The sequence below is a fragment of the Phoca vitulina genome, unplaced genomic scaffold (assembly GCF_004348235.1).
Source record: "Phoca vitulina isolate PV1807 unplaced genomic scaffold, GSC_HSeal_1.0 scaffold49, whole genome shotgun sequence".
Classification (NCBI taxonomy): domain Eukaryota; kingdom Metazoa; phylum Chordata; class Mammalia; order Carnivora; family Phocidae; genus Phoca; species Phoca vitulina.
Genome location: NW_022589752.1, coordinates 4517517 through 4542868, shown reverse-complemented (window position 1 = coordinate 4542868; position 25352 = coordinate 4517517). Strand labels below are relative to the sequence as shown.

Genomic DNA, 25352 nt, shown 5'->3' with positions numbered 1-25352 from the left:
ATGAAGTTTCAATTTTGTATTTAAAACAGCCTTTTGCCAATATTTAAAATATTCTTTGTAACATACCTCTCATGATTCATTATTTTTATTTTGTGTTGACAATGAAGTAAAACCTTCTATATTAAAATGTGAATTAGCCAAATGAAATTAGCAGTTTAAAATTCTGTTTGTTTGTTATTTTAAATGGTCCTGGTAATGTCAATTAAAACAAACGCAGGGATTGTTAATCCATGAAATAGTCTTTCCATGTGCATTAACTCAATCTGTATCTCTAGAACAATGCCTCTAAGCTTTTGCTGGCCATTATGGAAAGCAGACATGACAGCGAGAATGCGGAAAGAATTCTTTTTAACATGAGACCCAGGGAACTGGTAAGAAAATTTTTGAAACTGTATTAATAATGTTCATCCTAAAAGGGATAAATTTGTAGTATGCATGTCAGGAAAGAGGGCTAGTGACTTTCACTGCTCTACCAGGACATAATAGCACATCGCAACTTACCTTTACATGTAACTCAGGAGGCCCTGTGATGGCAAAAACCTGTGTGATTTGGGTCCTTACTTCATTGGTTTTATCCACTCTAAGCACTTTTCTTAATCATATTGTCACAGTCTGTTAAACTATCTGAAAATTCTTTTTGCCCCCCCCAAAAATAAATTTGCTTTAGTTTGTGTATTGGCATATATGAGAAAGGTGTCTAAGAAATGTTTGTACTCCTCAAAAATTTTATTTAGACCTCTTTCTGAACAATAAAAATAAAACCAATACCTTTTGTACTTGTTTCTATCAGTGAAATGTTGCACCATGCTTGGCCTAAAGGAAATCATATGAAGACTTGATGGGGATTTTACAGAGATCATTAGTGTGTCTTCTTACTGTAGAAGTTATATTTTCCTCCTCACTTGCATGGAAATTAGGAAGTAATATCAGCATGCTTTAAAAGCATTAAGTTTCTTTTTCTTTAATTTCAATTCCAGTATAATTAACATACAGTGTTATATTAGTTTCAGGTGCACAATATAGTAATTCAACAATTCCATACATCACCCAGGGCTCATCACAACAAGCGCCCTCCTTCAACCTCATCACCTATTTCACCCCATCCCCCCACCCCACTCCCCTCTGGTAACCATCAGTTTGTTCTCTGTAGTTAAGAGTCTGTTTCTTGGTTTGTCTGTCTCTCTCTCTTTTTTTTTTCCTTGAAAGCATTGGGTTTTAAACGCATTGAGAATATACTCAAACCCATATCGCTCAGCGGCCCCATGACTAGGTCCCAGTCTTAGAAGCACCACTGTTGGTACTACGGGGAGATCCTGTTGAAGGCACTCTTTTGCTCTCTCTTTAATAGTAAGGAATGGTGTTGAGCAGGGCTGATAAAGAGAAATGTAAGATGCAATTTTATTTAGCATATATTTACAGAGAGTCTCGTATCTGTAAGGCAGTGGGCTAAGAGAAGCAAGACATTCTCTCTTCTTAAGGTTAAATGGAGCAATGAGTTACATGTTCATACAACAACAGCACTGTACAAGAGCCCTTTGAAAATACAATCTCCTCTGCCTATAACACCTTTATCTCAACATCCACTTCCTCCTTGTGGCTCACCATCAGTCTCTTGCCTGAGTTCATGCCCCCGCTCTGTGCTCAGTGCCTCACACTTAGTGCGGCTGTGGGACTATTGTGTTCACCTCTTGACGTGCTGACTCTCCCACTGGACAGTAAGTCCCTAGAGGGCACATACTATGTTATACTCACTGTTGGGTCCTCAGTGCAGAAGACGGTGTCCAGTTTCCCTTGTCCCTGTTACCTAGTGGGTGCTTAATACATAATGGATGGTTATTAGGGTTCCGGAGTCTCCTAATTCATGGGAACTTTGGCACTGTCAACATTCAAACATCAAAGCAAAATTTTTCAAGGAAGACAGAAAATATTGTAGAAAAATACTTTCACATTCATTTAAATAAAGATGGTTTCCAAGGCCATTTTCAATCATAGTTCTTTGATACTTTTCAAGTCTTAGGAAGTGTTGCAGTTTTTAATTATACCCCATAAACAACGTAAAATGCCTGTTGTTTGTGGCATTTCAAATCTTGTTGTTCCTATTTGTTTTTTTTTTTAATAGGTGGATGTGATGAAGAATGCCTATAACCAGGGATTGGAATGTGACCATGGGGATGATGAGGGCGGAGATGATGGTGTTTCCCCAAAAGATGTTGGACACAACATCTATATCCTGGCCCATCAGGTGTCACATTTTAATATCTTGTATTATTGCTAATCTTATCAATTGTGTTTTGTGTCATGACTTGTTATATTTTCAAGTTCTGGTCCCGTCATTTATTCAGCACCTGTGCCCTTGCTCTGAGCCAGGGAAAGGGAAAGCCTCCCAGAATGCCCAGCTGTGTTCCCAGAGCTCTGCTAAGTGTTGATCCACAAGAGAATGATGCTTGCCCCCCAAAACTGCTGGGCCAGGAGACAGGAGACAGTGCCAGGTCAGAGGCTGAGAAATAAACAAACCGTGACAACAAATGGAAGCTTGAAGGAGAGAGGAGGAGAGGCTAACTGAGAAGATAGAGAGTGCGAAGTAAGGGGATACATTGGGTCTAATCAGGACAAACCTTGCAGACGGCTTCTGGCCTCTCGAGTTGTAGGTTGGCATGCTTCATACAGAAGCCAGAAGCGGCGGCCTCTAATTGGTTTCACTGGACTTCTAACAGAGATGAAGAATTTAAATTTTAAATTCTTTTAGAGGACCCATTTCCATCCTATAGTACTTTATGAAAACAGGTACTTGATAAGTGTTGTTTGAGGAATTTAATTTTATTAACATGAAGATCAACTTTAAATTTGCATCTTCTAATGAAGATTTGTTTAGGAGTTAAAATTTTTATTTCATTTCATTTTATTTTTTAAAGATTTTATTTATTTATTTGACAGAGAGAGAGACACAGCAAGAGAGGGAACAGAAGCAGGGGGAGTGGGAGAGGGAGAAGCAGGCTTCCCGCGGAGCAGGGAGCCCAATGCGGGGCTCGATCCCAGGACCCTGGGACCATGACATGAGCTGAAGGCAGACGCTTAATGACTGAGCCACCCAGGTGCCCCAGGAGTTAAAAATTTTAAATGTACAGTGCCAATTTGAGTTTTTTACAGTAACTCCCTCTTTTTTATGGAATATAGTCTAAACTTTGTAGACTTTCCCGACCTTTCTTTCTAGTCATCTTCTCACATTGTCTACCCTCTCCCTCTTCCTTCTTCCCCATACAGCTTGCCAATTGATTGAACAAACACTGATAGATATACAGTACAGTGATTTATTCTCACTTTTTAATTTTTCCAGTTTTATTGAGATATAATGGACATATACAGCACTGTGTCACTTTAAGGTGTTAAAAGGTTGCTCTTTAGACACTTCTTGCCCTTCTTTTCTCTGTGTAATTGTATGATGTATGTAAACTGGAGTGTAATTTTTACAAAAGATTCTGGGAAGGAGTCAGATTTTAAAATATATTAACAAAAGAAGCTGCTCTGGTTTTTTTAATACAGTTCCGATCCCTGTGGAGATTTTTGGGTCTCTCATCATATAGCAAGTGCACATATAGACCGGAAACAGATAAGGGCAGATGGGTTATAGCTAGAAAGACAAAAGAGAATTTTAGGTATTGAGGAACTGAAAGCCAGAATGAAGGACAAGTTGAAGGAAGAACACAGAGGTTTAGGAGATGGAAAAGGTGTCGTTTTATTTTTATTTTTTAAAGATCTATTTATTTGAGAGAGAGAGAGAGAGAGAGAGAGCACGAGCAGGGGGAGCTGCAGACGGGGGGGGGGGGGGGGGGGGGAAGCAGACTCCCTGGTGAGCAGGGAGCCCAACGTGCGGCTCGATCCCAGGACCCCCAAGATCGTGACCTGAGCCAAAGGCAGACACTTAACCGACTGAGCCACCCAGGCATCCCAAAGCTGTCATTTTAGAGAGAAAGCAAAATTCAGGTGACAGGAATGGAGTCAGTCTAGAAAAGAAATGACTATAGATTGAACGTGAGTGGAAAGAAAAAAACATCACTGGCTGAAAATGAAAATCAAATTGGCTACGAGGAGGAAGAGAGAAATGTGATGGCCCAGCATGTGCATGGGCAAGGAGCTATTTCAGAACCTGTAGCCTTGTGGAAGGAAACCAACAAGGAAGAGTGGGCCAGAGTGAGCAGTGAAAATTTTAGAGGAAGGAAGTAGGGGAATTCAGCCGCCCATGTTTTCTTGACTGAAAGCTAGTCTCACTCTGTCTGGGGAGCTGTCCCCTCTTGCACGAGCGAGCGGCTACGTGAACAAGTCCTGACCCGACAGACAGCCTTTCAGTGGGAAATGCACAACCAGCCCAACTAAGTCAGCCTTGGAACCGGTAGAGTGGCAGATGTTTGAACCCATCACCCACATCCATGAAAAGGAGATTTAAAAATGCCATCTCAGATTACCCGTATAATAGGCGGAACAGTAACAATGTCGAGGTCAAGAAAAGACTTTTCTAGGTCAGTTCATTTTTAAGCAGACTATGTATAAGAGTAGAGAGTACAGATCTTAAAAACAGGCTGTGGAAGATGTGGAGGAGAATGGAGAACGAGGATAAAGAATGCAAGAGCTGGTCATAGAATGAAGGATCATGATATAAAATATGAAAGAAGTTAAAAATGCAGATGGCATAAGGGTCAATGATCTTGATGGGTGTAAGTTTATAGCAGTGCTTGGAGAGAACAGATTAGATTCAAAGATGATGGTGGTGTTGTCCAAGGAGTGGGAATTCAGTAGTAAAAAAAGAAGGAACAAGAGGATACAATTTACTGAAACGAAGAGATAAAGTTACGGATGTGAAAATGGCTTGAATGGATATATAGAGGTTTCTTAATTTCGCAAAACCAAAATGTTGAAAAAGCAGTAGTTTGCAGAACTGGGATGGTACAACATAGAGATACATAAATGAAGCCAGACTGAGTATAGGGAAGAAGAAAATTCTGAATTGCTGAACACTCTAAGCCTTGTGATTCAATGGTAAGAGTAAATATGAAACGAGAGTCCATGTGTGTTCTAGGAACTCAAAAAACGGGATAGGAGTGGCAAAATATATGGAACAGTGTGTGTAACTGACAGTGAGAATTAAGCAACTGTCTGCTTATTTTCTTAGAGTGACACAGAACATTGTTACCTTATTACTTTTAAATGTATTCTCTTGGGTGACTCCTCCCACCATTTTTTTTTTTAATGAAAAATTCAGTTTTCACTCAGAGAAGAGAGCCCACTGAGCTTTTTTGATCTTTCCACGAGTGACTCCTTTGGCGTTCTCTAGGCTGGCATTGTTATATTTGGCTTCTTGGGAGGCCAAACCATGGTTGCTGAGTACCTTATGAATCTGTTGTCCAAACAGCTACCACACCAAAGCAGAAATGCAAAGTGTAGGAATCCTGTGCTTTGCTTTCAGGAGCAGCCATGTAGCTGTGCTCCAAGGGTTTGGTTGAGCCCAGGTTTTGTTGCTTTCATTGTGGATATGGAATTATTTGTCTCCTGAATGCTGATGACCATGCAGATTGGTTTCTGCCCTTGCACAGTTCAGTAATTCCAAAACCAAGGTTCAACTTCCTCCTTGTTTTACTATAATCATCTTTTGTACAGACAGTTTATTTCGGTGCACTCAGACTTTCAATTTTTGTTGTTGTTCTTTTCATGGTAGTGAGGTAGTTCTGCTTTTTCTACCGTGACATCCTTTTTGGCCCTTCCTGTGGTTGGTGTTACAAGAAACAAATAATGCTTCTTGTAAGTGTCTTGTCTGATCTACATAAAACTATAAATATATCAAAAAGGGAATTTCTTATTCTAATACTATGGTACATGCAGAACATTTCCTTAAAATTCAGCTATTGGTCCTTTTTGATTTTCTGTCCTCCACATGTTCTCCTTGGGTATCTCTGCCTCCTTTTTCTGCTGTGGGCTTGTTCTTTTATATTTTGCCTTCTTACTGTTCCTTCTCCTCTTTATTCCTATCTTTCCATAGAATAGTCACTGCCTACAATCTAGGACATTCTTCAGTACTTTGTATATGTTTAACATGTATTAAACCATATTATTTTTCTGGTCCCACGTAGTAATTTCTGTTTTTCAGTCTGAAAAACTTTATTTTATTTCCCCCCAGTTTTATTGAGATATAATTGACACATAACATTGTGTAAGTTTAAGGTGTATGATGTGTTGATTTGACACATTTATATATTGCAAAATGATTACCACCATAGCATTAGCTTCATCCCATTGCATCATTATTTCCTTTTTGGTGAGAACATTTAAGATACACTCTCTTGGCAATATTCAGTTGATTATGATTACAGTATTATTAGCTATAGTCACCATACTGTACCTTAGATCCCCAAAACTTGTTAGTCTTATAACTGGAAGCTTATACCCTTTGACCAACATCTCTCCATTTCTCCCAGCCTCCAACCCCTGGTAACCATCATTCTACTCTCTGTTTCTCTGACTTCCACATTTTTAAATTCCACATAAAAAAGATCATATGATATTTCTCTCTCTTTGACTTATTTCACTTAACATAATGCCCTCAAGGTCTATCCAAGTTGTTGCAAACAGCACGATTTCCTTCTTTCTCATAGCTAAGTAATATTCCATTGTGTGTATACACACCACATCTTCTTTATGCATCATCCATTGATGGACACTTAGGTTGTTTCCATATCTTGACTATTGTGAATAACGCTGCAGTGAACATGTAGGACCCTTTATTTCAATACCTACCAGAATTAAGATGTATATGGAGAAAAGTATTAATTAACAAGCCTATGGAAATCAAAAATGACTCCTGGCTCATAAGGCAAGAAAGAATGGATCACTTTAATTGGCTATATGGAATTCTTTTTTAAAATATAGGTTTTAAAAATTTTCATGAGTATTTCCCTATGTCACTAAATGGTCTTTGAAAACATAATTTTAATGTCTGCATAATCATTCATCATTTGAATGTAGCACGATTTTTTTAATCACTCCTATTGTTGGATATTAGGTTTCTAATGTTTTTGATGTTATAAATTATGGTATGATTAACATCCTTATACATTAATCTTTGTCTGCTACATTGATTACTTCCCTAGGATAAATTCCAAGAAGTTTAATTATTAGGTCACAAGGTAGTAACTATTTTATGGTTCTTGATGCATATCATAAAATTGTTTTCCACAATGTGTGATGGTACTAATCTTATTGAATCCTAAAATTACTACCATTTAAAAAAATCTTTGCCAAACGTATAGTATTTGGAACATAGTGACCACTTCACAAACATTTGTTAAATGAATTAATGAATTATAGATGAAAGGGTATCTCATTTTAACTCCCATCTTTTGGATTACCAGTAAAATGGACTCTCTCTCTCTCTCTTTTTTTTTTTTTGAGAGAGAGGGTGAGGGGAGAAGGGACAGAGGTAGAGAATCTCAAGCAGACTCCCCACTGAGTGCGGAGCCTGACGTGGGTCTTGATCTCACAACCCATGAAATCATGACCTGAGCTGAAACCAAGAGTCACTCAACTGACTGAACCACCCAGGTGCCCCCATATGGACTCTCTTTTCATGTTATTTAGTATTTATATTTTTTTTTATGTGAATTGTTTGAAAATGTGTTTATCCATTCTTCTGACAGGGTTCATTTTTTGTTAGTGAATTTTAATTAACAGTAACAAATCTTAGTCATAGTAGCTATATCTACTTCTTCCTGATTAATTGCTTTTTAATGTTTTAATGATAGGTTTCTTCTGCCCCGTTGAGATCTCTTAAACATTCACTTAGATTTTCTTCTGGTGTATAATGAATTTAGTTAAGTATTTGATTATATAATCTTCCCATGTCATAATGCAGAAATAATAAAAAAGTAACTTCTGAGTCTAAGTTATCTGTGAAAATATAATCCCAGATTTAGTAATAAGAGGAGTCCACGAGGACATGGTTTATAAGAGTCGCATGAATATGATATAGAGCATGGGTCACCGAGAGAGCTTTAGCAGAAGAGGTCAGGGCCAAATCCAGACCACCTTCAGGGTCAGACAGGGCATGTGAATGAGCGCTGGGGGAGCAGGTGAGCCTGGGACAGTCTGGTGATCCTCTTCCAAAGCAGGCAGCCTTTACTCACGTCTGCTGACTTTCCAATTTGGATTACGGGCCCTAGATTTCCACTTCTTTCAATATCTCAAAAGAAACCTGAATTTTGAAATTTTTGAAAAATGTAAAATCTCTTAATTTTTAAATGTTGACAACTCATTTGATATTTTTAAAAACACTGAGCAGTCTAAACAAAACTCACCAGCAAGTGGAATGTAGCCCATGAGCCATAGTTTGCCACTTATGGAATAGAAGATCCAAATTTCTCATTTATTCTTCATTCAATTGCATGGACTTTTGAGTGCCTACTAGATGCCAGGCACTGTGTTGGATATTAGGAGTACAGCAGTGAAGACTAATAAGAGATCAGCTCTCAGGGAATTTACGTTCTGACCAGGAGCAATGAAGAGTAGATAGACCAGAAAGACAGCAGATAGTGATACAAGCCCTGCAGTAAGTGAGAACAGGGTGTGATGAAAGGCAATTATGGAATGCTATTATAGATCGGGGATCAGGAGGGTTTTCTCTGAGGAGCTGAAGTTGAAGCTCACTCTAAGTGAGAAAGCAAATACCAGCAGTATGAAATGGGGAGATATGGGAGACATCCCAGAGAATGCCTTGAAATTGGAAATGAGCTTGGCGTGGATCACCAGACTGTCCCAGGCTCACCTGCTCCCCCAGCGCTCATTCACATGCCCTGTCTGACCCTGAAGGTGGTCTGGATTTGGCCCTGACCTCTTCTGCTAAAGCTCTCTCTGTGACCCATGCTCTATATCACATTCATGTGACTCCTATAAACCATGTCCTCGTGGACTCCTATTATTACTAAATCTGGGATTATATCTTCAGAGATAACTTAGACTCAGAAGTTACTTTTTTATTATTTCTGCATTATGACATGGGAAGATTATATAATCAAAAGATCTGTGTAGCTAGACCCTCAACCAGCTGTTAGCACTCGAATATTATAATAATCATATACAACGCACCTGAGGCTCATTTATTTTAAGATAGCCATTCAAGAACATTTATTGAGCACCTCTTACATCAGGCACTGTTTCAGTTGCTAAAATGGAAAGATGAATAAAGATGCTATCCAGAAGCTCACAATTAACATGCTTTTGTTAAAATGGAGGTATGCACAAAACAGGTATGCATGAGATACATGTTCCCTAGGAGTCAGGATTCATGGAAGCAGTGACACTTGAACTGAATCTTCAAGGATAGAAGAAGGGGGGAGAACATTCCATCAGAGGCAACAACTTCTGCCAAAATGCACCAGAGATATTTTAGAGAAAGGAACTTCTTTTGGGAATATTAGTAGGGTTCTTGTGTGGTATCTACTTATGTCTTTATGGAATGAATTATAATAATTTGAATTAAGTCAACATTTTTGATAACTGTGAAGACCTTGATTATAGGCATCTAATAAATGTTGCATGAATGAAATAAGCGAATGAATGAAAATTGAATGAAGGAATGAATGACTAGGACATGACATACTCTAAAACTTCAGTATTTATAATTTCAGTATTATAACAAAGAAAACTGAATAAAGATAATTTCTTGTTATCATCATGATCAAAATTAATAATAAATTTTTCCCTGGAGTATAAATTCTGTGTGTACAGGCACAATTTTTTTTTTTTCTGGTCCTATGCCAACTACATATGTTAGCATATAGTAGATACTCAAGAAGAGTTTGGGGAATAATTTCTTGCAAAAATGCATGCAGGCTGATAATATTTTCATGTAATACAGGTACTAAGTAAGATTAAGAAGGTCCTACCAAACAGGTATTAGCATGCTGGCAGTCAAGGATCTTATTCAGCTTCTATGGTCTTTTAATTCCATAGAGCGCTCTTTACCAATCATGTCAGCAAACCCTACATAGATAGAGCCCTGTAAAGTGCCATCATGCCAGGCACTTTTCTTACTTTTGTTCATGATGCCACCTCTGAACTAATAAAATATCTCCTCCTTTTCTTAAAACTCATGTTAGTACTTCCTTAGTTTTTTTAAGATCCAAATTGAGACCGACTTACCCCATTTCTTAGATGAATTCCAACCAACAATGATCTTTTCTTTGTATTGAATTCTTACATCTGTTATGTTCACCCAAAACTGCATACCTACTTTCCCAATAGCTTATGCTGTATATCATCCTAGAATTGTTCTTTGTTTCATGTGTGTAGGTCTTGGCTACTTAATTAGTAGTAGATTCTCCAAATCTGGGCACCCATGAGGCCTCATTTAAAAAAAAAAAAAAAAAGGAAACTTTCCACAAAGAAGAATATCTTGGGGGAAAAATACTTGACATAATAGATTTAAGTCCTCTAATGGGCACCTACATATCTTTCACCAAGCAACAAAGAATCTTTGGATGACTGCCATTTATATGACTGCTCAAATTCATGGTTAATGGGAGCAATAAAAAATGCAATCCAGGAAATGGATTGAAATTGGACTCTGTAATTGTTAGTTTGGTGTAAGGATCATGAAGCCAAGTTCAGTGGAAGCAATTACTTTTCTGCTTAACATTTCATGTTTGGTAGATATATATTTATTTCTGAGTGACATAATTGTTAGAGCATCACTCTGAATTCTAGCAACTTTGAAGGCCTTTGCTGTGTCTTTGGCTCCTCCTTATGTCTGCTCTGATTTCAACTTTATCCACTGAATTCAAAGTCTATTAGGAGAGCTAGAGATATCAGGCAGGGAGGCTTCTGTATATTTTTTCCATACAGAAAAATACATAGCATTTCCTAACATATTTTAGACACTTGGGTTGTTACCCTGTTCCCAGTCGAAGCTAGTATCTCTTTCTTTCCTTTCAGGAGAAAGAGAAAGCATAGTAGGAATAGCCATCGTGTTTCAAGGACTAAGATTCTCTTTGTTATGTTATGCTGACGCAATTTGCTCAATGTCCTGATAGTCCTCATTCATCCACTTTCTTTTCCTTAAGAATTTAACCTCATAGCTGCAATTGCTTGAGCTATATTCATTTTAAGGGATATGCATATACATACTCTAAATAGCTAAATTTTAATTTATACTGAAGTGGTATGAAGTGTATATATTACTCAGACTACTTAAAATGTTTTCCTTAGAGACTTTGCAACTCACCTCTTTGGGGCTTCTATTTTCTTATGCTAATATGTAGTAATCAGCATTGCTTCATTTACTTTATTTGTAGAAACAGAAGGATGGGTTTGTAATTGGATACATAACTTCCATCTTTAATATCTTTGAAGGGTTTTAACTAACTTACAATTACTTCATCTTTATTATTGCTTGTAGTGCAGAAAGTAGAAAACACAGCTGGGTTTTTCAGTTCACGGAAGCACTTGTAGCTCAGTAACATGTTGCCTAGAATATTGTACAAACAGCGTGGCTGTTATTCACCCTGGCACCCTGTATTTTCTCCATTAGCTGATGATGTCACTCAACTTCTCTGACTTCCCCTTCCTCATCTATAAAAATATGAGGGGTATCCAGCAACTATGCTTTCAGAGTAAACTTTCAGAGACTTATGGACCCTAGAAAGTAGTTGGACCATGATGGCTCCTTTACTAGATTATGTTTTAAATAATGTAACAGAGAAACTGACCAGCTACTGGATATTTTTGTATTTATGTATACCTTACCTACATATGAAAGGAATTTGAGGTTGAGTAAGAAATGCACTTGTAAAATTAGACTGTTAGAATTCAAGATCAAAAGCCTTGAGAAGGAAAAGGAATCTAAGTCTGCTAAGGGTCTCGGCTAATATTCTTACTGCGTATCGGTAGGACTCAGAGCTTCTTGGTAACCAAGAGTGAAAAATTATGCGCAATACAATTAATATCTGTACTATTCATTAACGATCACCTTTTTGCTTAAAAAGTATTTAATTCTAAAAGGAATCCATGAAAGGGAGAGGACAGCGGGGTAGACAGTGTTTTCTAAACAGCTCTGCAGAACACACCAGATTGAAAAAAAATGCACAGAGTGTTTTTCAGTCCTCGGAGATGAATAATGTTCAGCATTTCTGAGTTATAATCAAAAGCGAGTATAGATAAACGTGAAGCATGAATACAGTAGTCATTGTGAAAATAGGTATGTAGGGTCACTTCATAGGGAGACTTTGATAATGTAGAAACTTTCCAATATGTGAACTTAGTTGAAAAAAATTTTCTTAATATCAAAAGATTATCTTTCTAAAATCTCAGAAAACAGACTTAACCTAATTGCCCAGCTATGTGAAAAAAACTGTTGTTAATCTTGACAACAGATACGTAGAGAGATATAGGCAACTAAAGGAACTTTGCCTGAAAACGTAACATAATTGCACGTTTTCTTTTCTAAAAGAAATAAGAAATCCAGGATCAACTCTTTTCCCCCCACTGAAAGAAATTTTTCTATGTTGCCTTCACAAAGCAGTTTGAGGTAATAAAATAGATGATTCTTAACTAATGTTACTTTGAGCATTAATTATTCTGTGTTTCTTGGCAACCAAGGCAAAAAAAGAAATACTAGTTACATGATTCATATATAATGCAAAAAAAAAAAAAACCCACTCATATTGATTATTAGTGAAGCACAAAATTTCTTTGTACTTAATTTGAAGAGGAATTTATTGTAGTAATATGTAGTAATATTAATTATTGGTGGTGTAACAGGTTAAGATTAGTAGGCCTTCCTCACTAATATAATTTAGAAATAAAAAATGTCTATTAGACACCAGATTAAAAAAAAAAAACAACAACCTTGTTGTATCCTGTTGCCATGCATTCTCTGTAGTAAAAAAGGTAAGCAGATTTCCAATTAAAATTTTAACATAATATAAAGGTTGAAAATTTTTTCGACAAACATTTCTGCACATGCATCCAGCATCTGCACAGAGCCTGGTGCCTAGGAAGTGCTCCATAAATGTTAAAACTCATCAGAATTACTTTCATGACTTTCCCCAGCTAAACTCATTCTTAATTCATTCTTTATTCAAAGTATACTTATTGGTTACCTACTAGAACCAGACTGTATTCCCAGTGCTGGGGATAAGGAACTGAGCACACAGACCCAAATCCCTCCCCTCCATGAGCTTACATTCTCATGGGGATGTCTCCCTCCTTGTGATCACATTATTTGCTCCTTCTGGGGGCGGATATTCTACAGACGTCATTTGGACCACGGATGTGAAGATGAAGGTGTGAAAATGAGATACAGTCTCTACCTTCAGGAAATTTACCATTTATTACAGGGAGACACGAAACAATCACAGTGTGCCAAGTCCTGTAGAAGATGTCTATCTGGGGTGCTCTGGGGTCTCAGGTTAGGAGAGGGCCTGGGAAAGTGAGCTTGTGGCAGAGACAAGGGAGAAGAGAGAGTCAGGGGAAGAGGCAGAGGAGCAGAGAGAGAGAACAATTTCCTTCTATACTCGATCATTCCATCATTTGCTCGGCATTCAAGCATGCAAATCTGCTTCTCTAAAGCCCCATAGTCCGCTGGGCCATAACTTGGCTCCCTTTTATACCAGAACTTCTCAAAAGATGGCACACCATTGCTATCTCCAATTCTTCTCTTTCTATTCTCTCTTGAATTCACCCCTGTCAGGCTTTCATCCTTGTCATGGCCCCAGAACAGCCCTAGTGACTGCTGTCTTGCTAAATGTGATTTGTTCTCAGTGCTCATCTTATTTGACCTGTCACTAACGTCTGACACAGTAGTCACTCTCCTCTTCTGGAAATACTTCCTTCACTTAGCTTTCACACTGCACCGTTTCTTGGACTTTCTGCTTCCTTATTGGCCCCTTCTCAATTTCTTTCGTTGCTTCCTATTCCTCTCTCCTGCTTCTATCAGAAGTGTTCCAGTCCGCGTGTTCTAGGATTCATTCCATGGATCTCTTGTCTCCTCAGTTGACACTCCCAAGATAATCTCATTCAATCACATGACTTTAAACACCAGCTGTACCACAATAAGTCCCAAATTTATATCTTCAGCGTGGGCCTCTCTTGTGAACACTGGACTGGTACATCCAACTGCTTGTTTGAGATCTGCATTTAAATGTCTTTTTAGGCATCTCACACTTTACATAACCATAATGGAACTCTTGATTTTCCCACCGTTTTTCCAACTTGGATACCAATCCAGACACTCTGACTCCAGAACCTGGGTTCCTTACCATTACTTTAACCCAAGTCTGTTCCTGTGTGTTCCCATTGCACACTGTACTTACACATATCACTGAGTTTTTGTGGCCTACTTAGTTGTTTGTCTTCTCTGCTAGACTTCAAATTCAGTGAAGGCAGGAGTTATGTTTTATTCATGAATGGGTTGCCTAGTGCATAATCCTTGTGTTTGATACAATAAATACTTTCAAATGAATTAGTGAGTAAATGAGCAAATATCGTAGTCAACAAGTGAGTGCCAGAGATGACTAGAAAGGAAATAGGTTGATCTTGGCTGGAGTTATGGCAATTGGCTTTGTGAAGGGGCTGACATTTTAGATGAATCTTACATATTGATGAGATTTAGATAAGCAGAAAAAAGAGAGGGGGCCTCTCCATCATAGGGAAGGAATGAGCATAAGCAGAGGTGATATTCACCATGATATGTGTGGGGAGGTTACGTGCTCTGGGACATTACATTAAAGGGATGGAGAAAACAGTGTGGTGCAGATGTGGGAGGTAGCAGTGGAGGGCACATCTTACCAAATTCTAGTGGGCTCTAAAGACCAAAAAATAATTCAGTGGAAATATTTATTGAATTGTGACATAGCATAAATTTCTGCTAAACTGTTCCTTAGGGTACTTAGTTCTTATTTATGTCGCCCTAAAATGAATGAAACATTAATGATTTTGTAGAATGCTAAAACAATAACACAAAAACAAATGGCACAGAAATCTGCTTTAGAAACTATCCACCAACTCAAAAGCATTATTGCAAGACTTTAAAAGATCTCTTAATGGTTGTACTTTTTATTCATGACGAATTCATTCCCTGACATTATTAAGCAAGTATTTAAAGATAATCAATTAAAAATGAACCCATGAGAACATATAATTAGTAAACACAGAAGCCAGTATAAAAACACGGATGGCAAAGCACTAGGTAATATTCTGGGCATGTGTTTGTGTGTGTGCTTGCATGTGTCTGCCTATGTGTATTGATTAACTTGTTTTTCTAGCTAAAATATAAATGTAAGAAAGATACTCCATAGCTGACCCTTTATTCTGAAGACGCATTGTGGAAGTATGAGGTGGGATGGCAGGACAGAGGGATCCAACTAATATCTTCTAGCCAATAGATCCAGTGCTAGAATATTAAGCTAGTGTATGAAAATAACTTTTTTCTGATTTAAGAGCCGAGAGACTCATGGAGGTATGTGAATCTTAATAGCATTGCAATGAGCTTGTTCAGCATTTGTGTTTTGTGGCTGTTGGCCACAATTTGTGTTGTACATTTTGAATTTCAGAATTACTTACAGAGGCACAGAAAAATGACAGACCATTGTAACAAAATAATTCTGGAAGATCAACTGTTGAATTAAAAAGTCAAGTTTCAGAAAGGGAAATAGTTATCCTCGGCCAGACCAAAAAAGTCCCCCTTCGACGTCACAACCAAGTAGTTATGTGAAATTATACGGTAGGGGAACGGTAAGGTTCTGGAAAGTCCCTTGTGGAGATTTATGTTATTAATGAAATAAAATCATTTTTAGAGATATAAAGTTGGTTGGCTCAAAAACTATCTTCTGGAAACCTTTGTGTAGGTGTGTATCTACGTATCTCTTTATCTATGTATCTGTCATTTCAACATCTGGTTGGCTCTGTGAGACCTGCAACCTGTGTGTGTTACTTTTATAAAGGGTTTGCCAATATTTTGCAAGGGGTCACGTAGTAAATATTTTAGGCTGTCTCTGCTGCAGATACTCAACTTTGCCGTTCTACTGTAAAAACAGCCGTAGAAAATACGAAAACAAATGAGCATGGCTGTGTTAAAATGAAACTTCGCTTAAAAAACAAAAAACCAAAAACAGGTGGCAGGCCCAATTTGACCCATGAGCTGTAGTTTGCCAAACCCTGCTCTAGATAACTTTTATAATCTTCACAGCCAGAAAGTTTCCTGTGTCCCACGTTTGAAATATCTTTATGAGTAAGAATTGATAGGTCACAAATTTGTAAGTAATCTTCATGTTTATATTTATAATGTTTAATTCATTTTGTATGTGAGTGTAACACACACACACACACTCACACACACGGAAAGACATATACTTAGAGTTTCTGACTGGAGAGAAGAGAACACACTGGATGTTCTTTCCTTCCATTGCTGTGATTCTGTGATTTTAGTGTTCTGTGACCAGGGAGAGCCTGATCATACATGAGAATTGACTGACCAATTGATGGGACAGACATATGTTCATTCATTAGACTGAGCATATGAATGAATCAAGTATGAAACAGGAGTGTGAATGAATCAAGTGGAACAAAAGCAGAAGAGGGGGGCATGAAGGCAGAAGTAATTGGAATGTGACAGAATTCGGGGTCAAACTGGAAGAAACTTCACTGGGGGGATCTGCTTGCATCTGATACCCAACTTGGGAAAAACCATGTCTTAAAGTTGAGGTCAAAAGCAGTGGTTCTCAAATTGTAGTATGCATCAAATTCCTGGACCCCATCCCCAGACACTTTTAATTGAGTAAGTCTGAGGCACAGCTCCAAAAAGCTTTTTACCATAAATTCTTGATATTTTTATTCAAGTTGTTTGTACGCCGCAGTTTTAAAAAAGTTACTCCAGACTTTCTCCCTCCTCGGCTTCCTTCCCTAATTATCTGAGAGCCAGATCACCTGACTCTTCTCATTCCATTCCCTTCCTTCTCCTTTTGTGCTTTCCACCTTCCACATATCAAGCTAATCTGATTATCACCTAACTCATTTCTGTTAGCCCACCCTTTTTCAGAAATTAAAGGAATTAATCTCTGCTATTTAGTAACAGGATGATATCTTTTTATTTATTTATTTATTTTTTAAGATTTTATTTATTTATTTGAGAGAGAGAAGGAGAGAGAGAGAGAGCACATGAGAGGGGGGAGGGTCAGAGGGAGAAGCAGACTCCCTGCTGAGCAGAGAGCCCAATGTGGGACTCAATCCCGGGACTCCAGGATCATGACCTGAGCGGAAGGCAGTCACTCAACCTACTGAGCCACCCAGGCTCCCAGGATGATATCTTTTTAAACATGCTTGCAGGGCGCCTGGGTGGCTCAGTCGGTTAAGCATCCAACTCTTGATTTCAGCTCAGGTCTTGATCTCAGGGTCATGAGTTCAAGCCCTGCATTGGGCTTCAAGCTGCACAAGAGCCTACATTAAAAACAAATAATAATAAAAATTAAAAAAATGCTTGCACCAAAACAAAAAAATGAAAACCATGGCTCTTTTCTAGGCATATATTCCTTGGCCCTATAAGGCAATGTAAGAATCCTGAGTCTCTCACATGTAAAGTACCTAATGGCCAAACAAAAAGAGAAGGCCAGAATACTGGGCAAAAGAGGGAGAGGGCCAGAGATGAGGCTGAGGAGGTAGGCAGGGTCAGGTGAGGAGGGTGTGTAGGTCTTGCTAAGGGTTTTAGCAATGAGAAGCCATCACCACCACCTTAACCCAAACACTACTTCATCTCTGGCCAATTTAATGACTGGGAATGGCATGAAGAGAGTGGGAATGTATGAGTCTTGGATAACTCCCAGGTACAGTGTTGGTGGGTGGATAGGTGATAGTGCATTTCACAAGACCAGAAATAGAAGAGGCTCACAGTTGGAATGGGGAGAGAAGAAGCTTGGTTCTAGACCTTTGGTATCTGAGAATATAGAGGACATTAGGTTGGAGGTATACAACATGCAGTTGATTATGTGTACTTGATTCTCAGAAAAGAGAGCCAGGCTTGGGATATCAATGTACAGAGATGTTAGTATAGATGCTGTTGGAAATGGTGAGTGTAGTTGAGATTTCCCAGGAACAGCTACTGGAATGAGAGGGATAAATGAGATCAAGAATGGAACCCTGGGTAATACCACCCTTTAAAAGAAAGCAGGAGGAGAAACGGACAGAAATGGGTTGAAATTAGCTGGTCTGAGAATGGGACATGAACATGAGGCAGGACACAGACTCACAAAGGGGAGTGGGACCAGTGGCCCCAAAGAACTCAACACGCAAGGTGCAGCCATAAATCTGATCCCAGGATTCGGCACGTAGCAGGTCACCAACAGCCTTACCAAGAGCGAGTGGGAGCCCCAAATGGGCAGCGGCAAACAGAGGAGGCTGTGGGATTACTACCTGAAAAGTAGATACACTCCAAAACGCACGTTAGAGTCAGGGAAGCAGTGATTCAAAGCGGCTTAGTCAAAGTGTCCTGTTCTGATCCCTATCTCATGCACAATGAAAGTGAAATATTAGTTCTAAAACTCAGAGGGGAGGGAGAATGAAACACTGGCGCCATTACAGCTCGCATTGTCTCACCGTCATGCTGAGCAACTTTACTGATACCCTCAATGCACTGCAGTTGCTCTTCAGAAGAAGTGTGTGTGTGTGTGTGTGTGTGTGTGTTTTGTTTAAAATGTTCTCCAAGATTTCCTACGGCTCCTCATATTTATACTTGCTCTCCTCCTAGCTCAGTGGCCTTGCCTGAAAGCAACATCCATAAAGGGCTAATAGGACATCCTCACAGGTTCCAGTGTGCAAAAGCAGATCTTGATCTGTCACACGGGGCTTTGTTTTAGCTTGTACCCGCTCTGTGTGGTGCTTTGTGGTTATCTGGGAAGGCATGCTCTGGGATCACAGCGATGGTGCTAATTAAATGTCAGTGGGTCTGGGAGCTGCAGCGAGGCCTTCACGCTCAGATTGCTGAGACAGAGGCAGGAAGGAGAGGCCCATCAACCTTCCTGAAGCTCATTAGGGTAGGGTAGGGCTCGCATTCAGACAGCTTCGGCGTTCAGACTCTAAATGGAGGCTGCAAGAGGGCCCACAAATGAGCTCCAAAAGGAATAAACAACATATGTCTATATGGTTTTAACAGAAAACAAATTCTTAGGGCAAGTTTTCCTTGAAATTGTTCCCCTCTGTCACCCCTTATTTTATTGACTGTATCACTGATTCTAGAAGTGCCTCACGTTTAACTTGTTTTTAAAGTTGATCACTCCCACATGTTCAACATTGACACAAAACTAAGGGAGAAGTTTTCCAAAGTAATAAACTGAACGCACATCTCGAGAAAAGATCAATGCTTTGGGTGTAGGTGGCGACAGGCAGCCAGGCCGTTCCTCGCTTTCCCCGAAAGCCCTGACCTTCTCCTTTCTCATAGGCTGCAATCTGAGCCCAGGGTGGTACAGGGAAACTCAGTCTAGAAGTCGTCATCTGCCTCCCCCTAGGGTTACTCCGAGCTCACTTTCTTGTGAGTGGTGTGCTTCTTTAACCAGTTATCAAGCTAGAATGCTGGCATTCGTTGTGATCCTTCCACGCCCGCCATCCAGACAGCATGTCCTGTCCGTTCTACCTTCTGGATGTCTCTCAGAGCTGCCCCGCTTCCTACTCTTCCTGCCTTTCCTCCTCTTGCCATCCTCATGTCCTGCCCAGACAACAGCAATGTTTCTCTGCCTCTGGTCAGATTCCTTTCAGTCCACTTTCCACAGGGAAGTCAAAGGGGTTATCCTCAAAGGTGTCTGTCTCCTCACTCAGCATTTCACTAGCTTCCCACAGAACAGCATATGCTCTCACTGGCCTGACTCAGGAGACCTTTTCACATCATGTTCCTGATTCCTCTTACTATTTTCTATTATTTTAGCTCATATTTAGCAAGTACTTACTTTGTATCAGGTGTGGTGTCTCATCCAATCCACTCTGAGGTAAATGTTAACTGTTATTAACACTGTTATTAACCTCATTTTGCTGAAGAAGAAAGTGAAGCTTAGTGAAGCTATGTGACCTTGCCCGTGCGGGTTTGTTAATAAGTAGGAGGGAAAGGATTTGAACCTCGGTCTATCAGAGCCCTCGATGTTAACTGTGTAATCCTCACCTCTAGCCATCTCTGCCCTCATTCGTCCTCTTACACTGGATGTTCCAGAATCTGCCCACGGTCCTCGCTCCCACCCTGGTCCCAAACCACCACCTCTCACTGGGATTACTGCCCTAGGTGTCTGTTCTCCCTGCTTCCATTCACCTGTGCCTTCCTTTGCGTCTTCTCTGACACAGTGGCTGCTCTAAACCCTTAAAAACACAATTGAGATTATGTCACCTGTCTGCTCAAAACTTTCCGATGTTCCCAGTTTCTGAGCAAAAGTCAAATCCTGGCATTGGCCTCAAACGCCTCTCGGTATGACTTGGCCCCCTTCTTCACCCATCTCTCTGGCTACCTCCCTCCTGCCCTGCTCAAGCCACGCTGGTCTCATGGCTGTGCCTTGAAGTCAAGAAATATTGCTGTGTGTCATTGAATTTACTGTTGCTTCTCCCTTTTAACTTTCTGTGAAACCAGTCTGACCATTTGATTTAAAATGGCAGCTTCCATTGCCCTAGGGCTCATTACTCCCAACCAACCGCTTTATTTTCTTCTTGGCACTTGCCCATCTGTTTGTGTCTCCTCTACTACCAGAAAGTCAATCCACAAAGGTGGGAGGTTTATCTGTCTTGGTCGTTATTATAACCCCAGTTCCTGGAGAATTACTAGGCACACATCAGGGGTTCATGAAGTGTTTTGGAGTGAGCATACAAGGCGTACTCTAATTGTTGTATTTAGCTCATGATTGCTTAGGTTATAAGGAAACTTGTTTTGATGTTTTGGATTGGGGTAAGTAAGTCTTCATGTTATGCAAAAATTACATATAACATGCGTTACAGATCTAACAATTTTGTGTTCCGTTTATAGATAGCTCATGACCTCATCATATAATACCAAAGAAACTTACCCTACAGGCAGTAACTGTCTATAGTATCTATACGTTTGTGTTCCATACCTGCGCCCTCAAATGTCTTCTCTACCAGTTAGCTGTATAATTTTCTGAGGCAGGAGAACAAGATTTCCTAAATGAGTTTGTTTCTAAATTGTATTTCCTCCCTTCCTTTCTCTTCCTTTCATGCCCTCCTTTGTCTTTTCATTTGCAACCTGGGTAATTTAACTTCTGAATGACTAGATAACATTTAAAAGGGTGTTGGATGTCACAGAATGAACAAATAACAAAATACATCTGTTCAAAATTCTTTGTCTCTTTTCCTTTTGATTCAGCTGATCTGAATCCTTACTTAGAGTTGAAATTCACCTTGCCACCTCATTTCCTCCTTTATTAGGTTTGCCTTGGAAATGCAGAAGTTCACTTGCGCAATAATTTTCTCCCGTTTGAGAACCACGCGATCCAACAGAAGCTGACCTTTTTTAAAGCAGCTGTTGATTAGACAGTTAAACATAGAGGCAGCGCTGACATGATATTTCTCAGTCTGTTGTAACTTGGAAATAGAAAGCTATAACAACCTGAGGTGGAAATGCTTTCAAGCAACTGAGCTTAAAGTTCCTGAAAATTATCTCGTAGTGCTTCTTCTCAATTCCCCACATTCCACCCCCGATTTTGCCTCTGGCTAATTTGTGCACTTCAGATTGGATTCCTGAGCACAATGGCAGTGTGAGAACTGTTGTGGAACTCATCATTATAATTCCAAGCCTTTAATTAACCCACTTTAAAGTGGCTCTGTCACGTCTAGGAGCAACAGAAAAGCAATTGATTCATTCTTAGAATAGGTGTATCATAGAGGAGAGTAGACGAGTAGTACTGTGCTCTTAACTAAACCTGGTTGGTTGGGGAGCATAAGGAGCATTAAGAACTCACCTGTACCTCTGAAACAAATAATACATCATATGTTAAAAAAAAAAAAAAATGAAGAAGAAGAAGAAGAAGATAGCAGGAGGGGAAGAATGAAGGGGGGGAAATCGGAGGGGGAGATGAACCATGAGAGACTGTGGACTCTGAGAAACAAACTGAGGGTTCTAGAGGGGAGAGGGTGAGAGGATGGGTTAGCCTGGTGATGGGTATTAAAGAGGGCATGTATTGAATGGAGCACTGGGTGTTATACGCAAACAATGACTCATGGAACACTACATCAAAAACTAATGATGTATTGTATGGTGACTAACATAACATAATAATAAAAAAAAAGAATGCAGATCCTCCAGTAATTCTGTTGATATAGTAGTGTAGGTATTGCTGTTCCTTCACAGCTAGGTAAATTAGACATAAAAAGGTCAAGTGACTTGTACATGTTCCTGTGAAAGGTCAACGGCAGAATCAGAGATAATCCCTCAGTGAATAATAAGCCCACTCACTCCAACAATCGCTTTGAGAGCAAGGACTCTCTTAAGTTTTCCCAGTCAACCATAAGACCTATTTTAATACGGTCAAAGCCCTCAAAAAGATGATCCTTTTCACCTCTTGGCGCTTGCCTTGGAAAAAAAAGAGTCACTAGGAACAGTGAAAGAATTAAAATGCTTTTGAAGAGATAAATGATGGTATAATAATTTTTTTTTAAGATTTTATTTATTTATTTATTATTCAAATTCAATTAGCCAAGGTATAGTACATCATTAGTTTTTGATATAATGTTCAATGATTCATTGGTTGAGTATATCACCTAGTGCTCATCATATCACGTGCCCTCTTTAATGCCCATCACAGAGTTATCCCATCTCCCCACCCATCTCCCTTTTGGCAACCCTCAGTTTGTTTCCCCGGAGTCAAGAGTCTCATATGGTTTGTCTTCCTCTCTGATTTCTTCCCATTCAATTTCCCCCCACCCCACCCCTATTATCCTCTGCACTATTCCTTATTTATTTATTTGAGAGGAGAGAGAGAGAGAGAGAGCATGAGTGGAGGGGGAGGAGAGGGAGAGAGACAAGCAGACTTCCTGCTGAGCAGGGTACCGGTCGCAGGACCCAAAGATCATGACCTGAGCTGAAGGCAGACGCTTAATCGACTGAGCCACCCAGACGCCCCGTGATGGTATAATTCTTATTTTCTTTATGTTGTAAATAAGTAACTAATTACTTTATTCCAGAAATAGGAATTAAAACATCTTTCACATTTATAAATTGTACTTCAACATTTCCTAAAAATCAATCTCTTCTGGTAAATTAAACACATACACAATTAAAAATTGATCATACAGAAACATTCCACGACCATCCATTCAGTAAATATTTATTAAGGACCTAATTGGTACTGGACACTATTCTGGAGGCATGGGATACAACAGTGAACGAAACAAAATTCCTGTCCTCCTGAAACTTATATTTTAGGCAAGGGAGACACACTAAAATCAAATAAATAATACTGCACACTCACGTATCATTATCTGAATCATCATGGAGAAGGATCCTTGTGTTCTGCTGGTATTACCCAGATCGTGTTTGAAAAATCACTAGGGAGCCTCTGGGCTGTCCTTCATGGTCCAGTAATGATGGCCCAAGAGAGGCTGCTGACCTGGGCACTTGGAGGTACCTTCAGGCCTGGCTCAGCAGGGTAGGGGGGGATGTGGGGGGAGGTCACCCACCTTTGGGAAAGGAAGGGCTAGGTGGTGACCGCCATCAAGTGGTGCTGGGCCTGGGGTGAGGGCAGATGCCATTGGAACTGCCCAGCTGTCCTGGAAACTGAGGGCCCACCCACTAACTGCCTTTACATGGCTTGGGTGTTGAACCCTGATTATAATATCTGTATGACACCTTTCTTAGTCCAGCCCTGAGCCCTGGGGAAGCAGGAAAACGTGGCTGGCCTCTTGCACAGCTTTGTCTCCAAAATAAACTACTAAAATTAAAAAAAAAAAAATTAAAGGAAAAAAAGAAGAAAAATCACTGGGGAGGGAACATGGATGGGAAATATCCAACACATTTATTTGTAGGTTCTTGACGGAGCTACTAAAGTAATATTATCCTCTCATCTCTGGATCTGAAGAAATACATTACTTCCTTTATAGGAATAGCGAGACCTAGAAATTTCGAAGACTTATCTTTATAAACATCAAAAAGAGGGGTGCCTGGGTGGCTCAGTTGGTTAAGCAACTGCCTTCTGCTCAGGTCATGATCTTGGAGTCCTAGGATCCAGTCCTGCATCGGGCTCCCTGCTCAGCGGGGAGTCTACTTCTCCCTCTGACCTTCCCCCTCTCATGTGCTCTCTCATTCTCTCTCTCAAATAAATAAACAAAATCTTTAAAAAAAAAATCAAAAAGAAATAGGGTCTGAAGTAATGTCTGTCTTTCATCAATTCTATAAAACAAAAGCAAAAAATCCAAGTGTACATAATTTTGCGGTTTCCTAGAGATTGGTTAGTTGCAACTTTCTTTTTCTATTAATGTTTATTTGTATTTTGGATAACCACATGAAACATGTAGAATTAGTTTCTTTTCTTGCTTCTCACCCAGAAATATTTTATCTGTTTTGAATAGGACACTGCAACAATGATTAATATAGAAAATTTTTGTGATATACTGATTTCAGATAAGATGACCTACTTACTATTTATTTTCATGTAGCTTTAGTCATTCAGGAAATATTGATGTATATTCTTACAGTGATATCAGGAGCAATTAAGCATTAAATTATACGATTAAATTTTGCATGAAAAATATAAAATGACAGCTATTTTCCCTTAAAATGATAAATTCTTTTTTTTGTTGTTTTTTTGTTTTTTTGTTTTTTTTAAAGATTTTATTTATTTATTTGAGAGAGAGAGAATGCGAGAGAGAGAGCACATGAGAGGGGTTAGGGTCAGAGGGAGAAGCAGACTCCCCGCCGAGCAGGGAGCCTGATGCGGGACTCGATCCAGGGACTCCAGGATCATGACCTGAGCCGAAGGCAGTCGCTTAACCAACTGAGCCACCCAGGCGCCCCGTAAAATGATAAATTCTTTATAAAATCCTAATATACATAGCTTTTGAACTACTGAAGCCAAAGAAAGTATGATTGTTTTAATTAAGCAAAATTGAACTCAAGAATAAATTTGACTTAAGGGCACCTGGGTGGTTCAGTTACTTAAGCACCTGACTCTTGATTTTGGCTCAAGTCATGATCTCAGGGTTGTGAGATTGAGCCCCATGTCAGCCTCCCCACTGGGTGTGGACCCTGCTTAGGATTCTCTCTCTCCTTCTCTCTCTACCCCTCCTCTCTCTCTTCCTCTCTTAAAAAAAAAAAAAAAAGAATAAATTTGACTTAAATAATT

General features: G+C 39.4%; 1 protein-coding gene across 6 annotated transcripts in view; it reads left to right on the top strand.

Annotated features, from left to right (window-relative positions):
* ITPR2 (inositol 1,4,5-trisphosphate receptor type 2) overlaps positions 1–25352 on the top strand; it is a 493497-nt gene that overhangs the window by 346676 nt on the left and 121469 nt on the right. For all 6 annotated transcript variants that reach the window (XM_032432655.1, XM_032432656.1, XM_032432658.1 and 3 more), the window contains 2 exons: positions 276–371; positions 2120–2242. In XM_032432655.1, coding sequence (XP_032288546.1) covers positions 276–371; positions 2120–2242 — 219 coding nt within the window. The remainder of the gene's footprint in view (positions 1–275; positions 372–2119; positions 2243–25352) is intronic.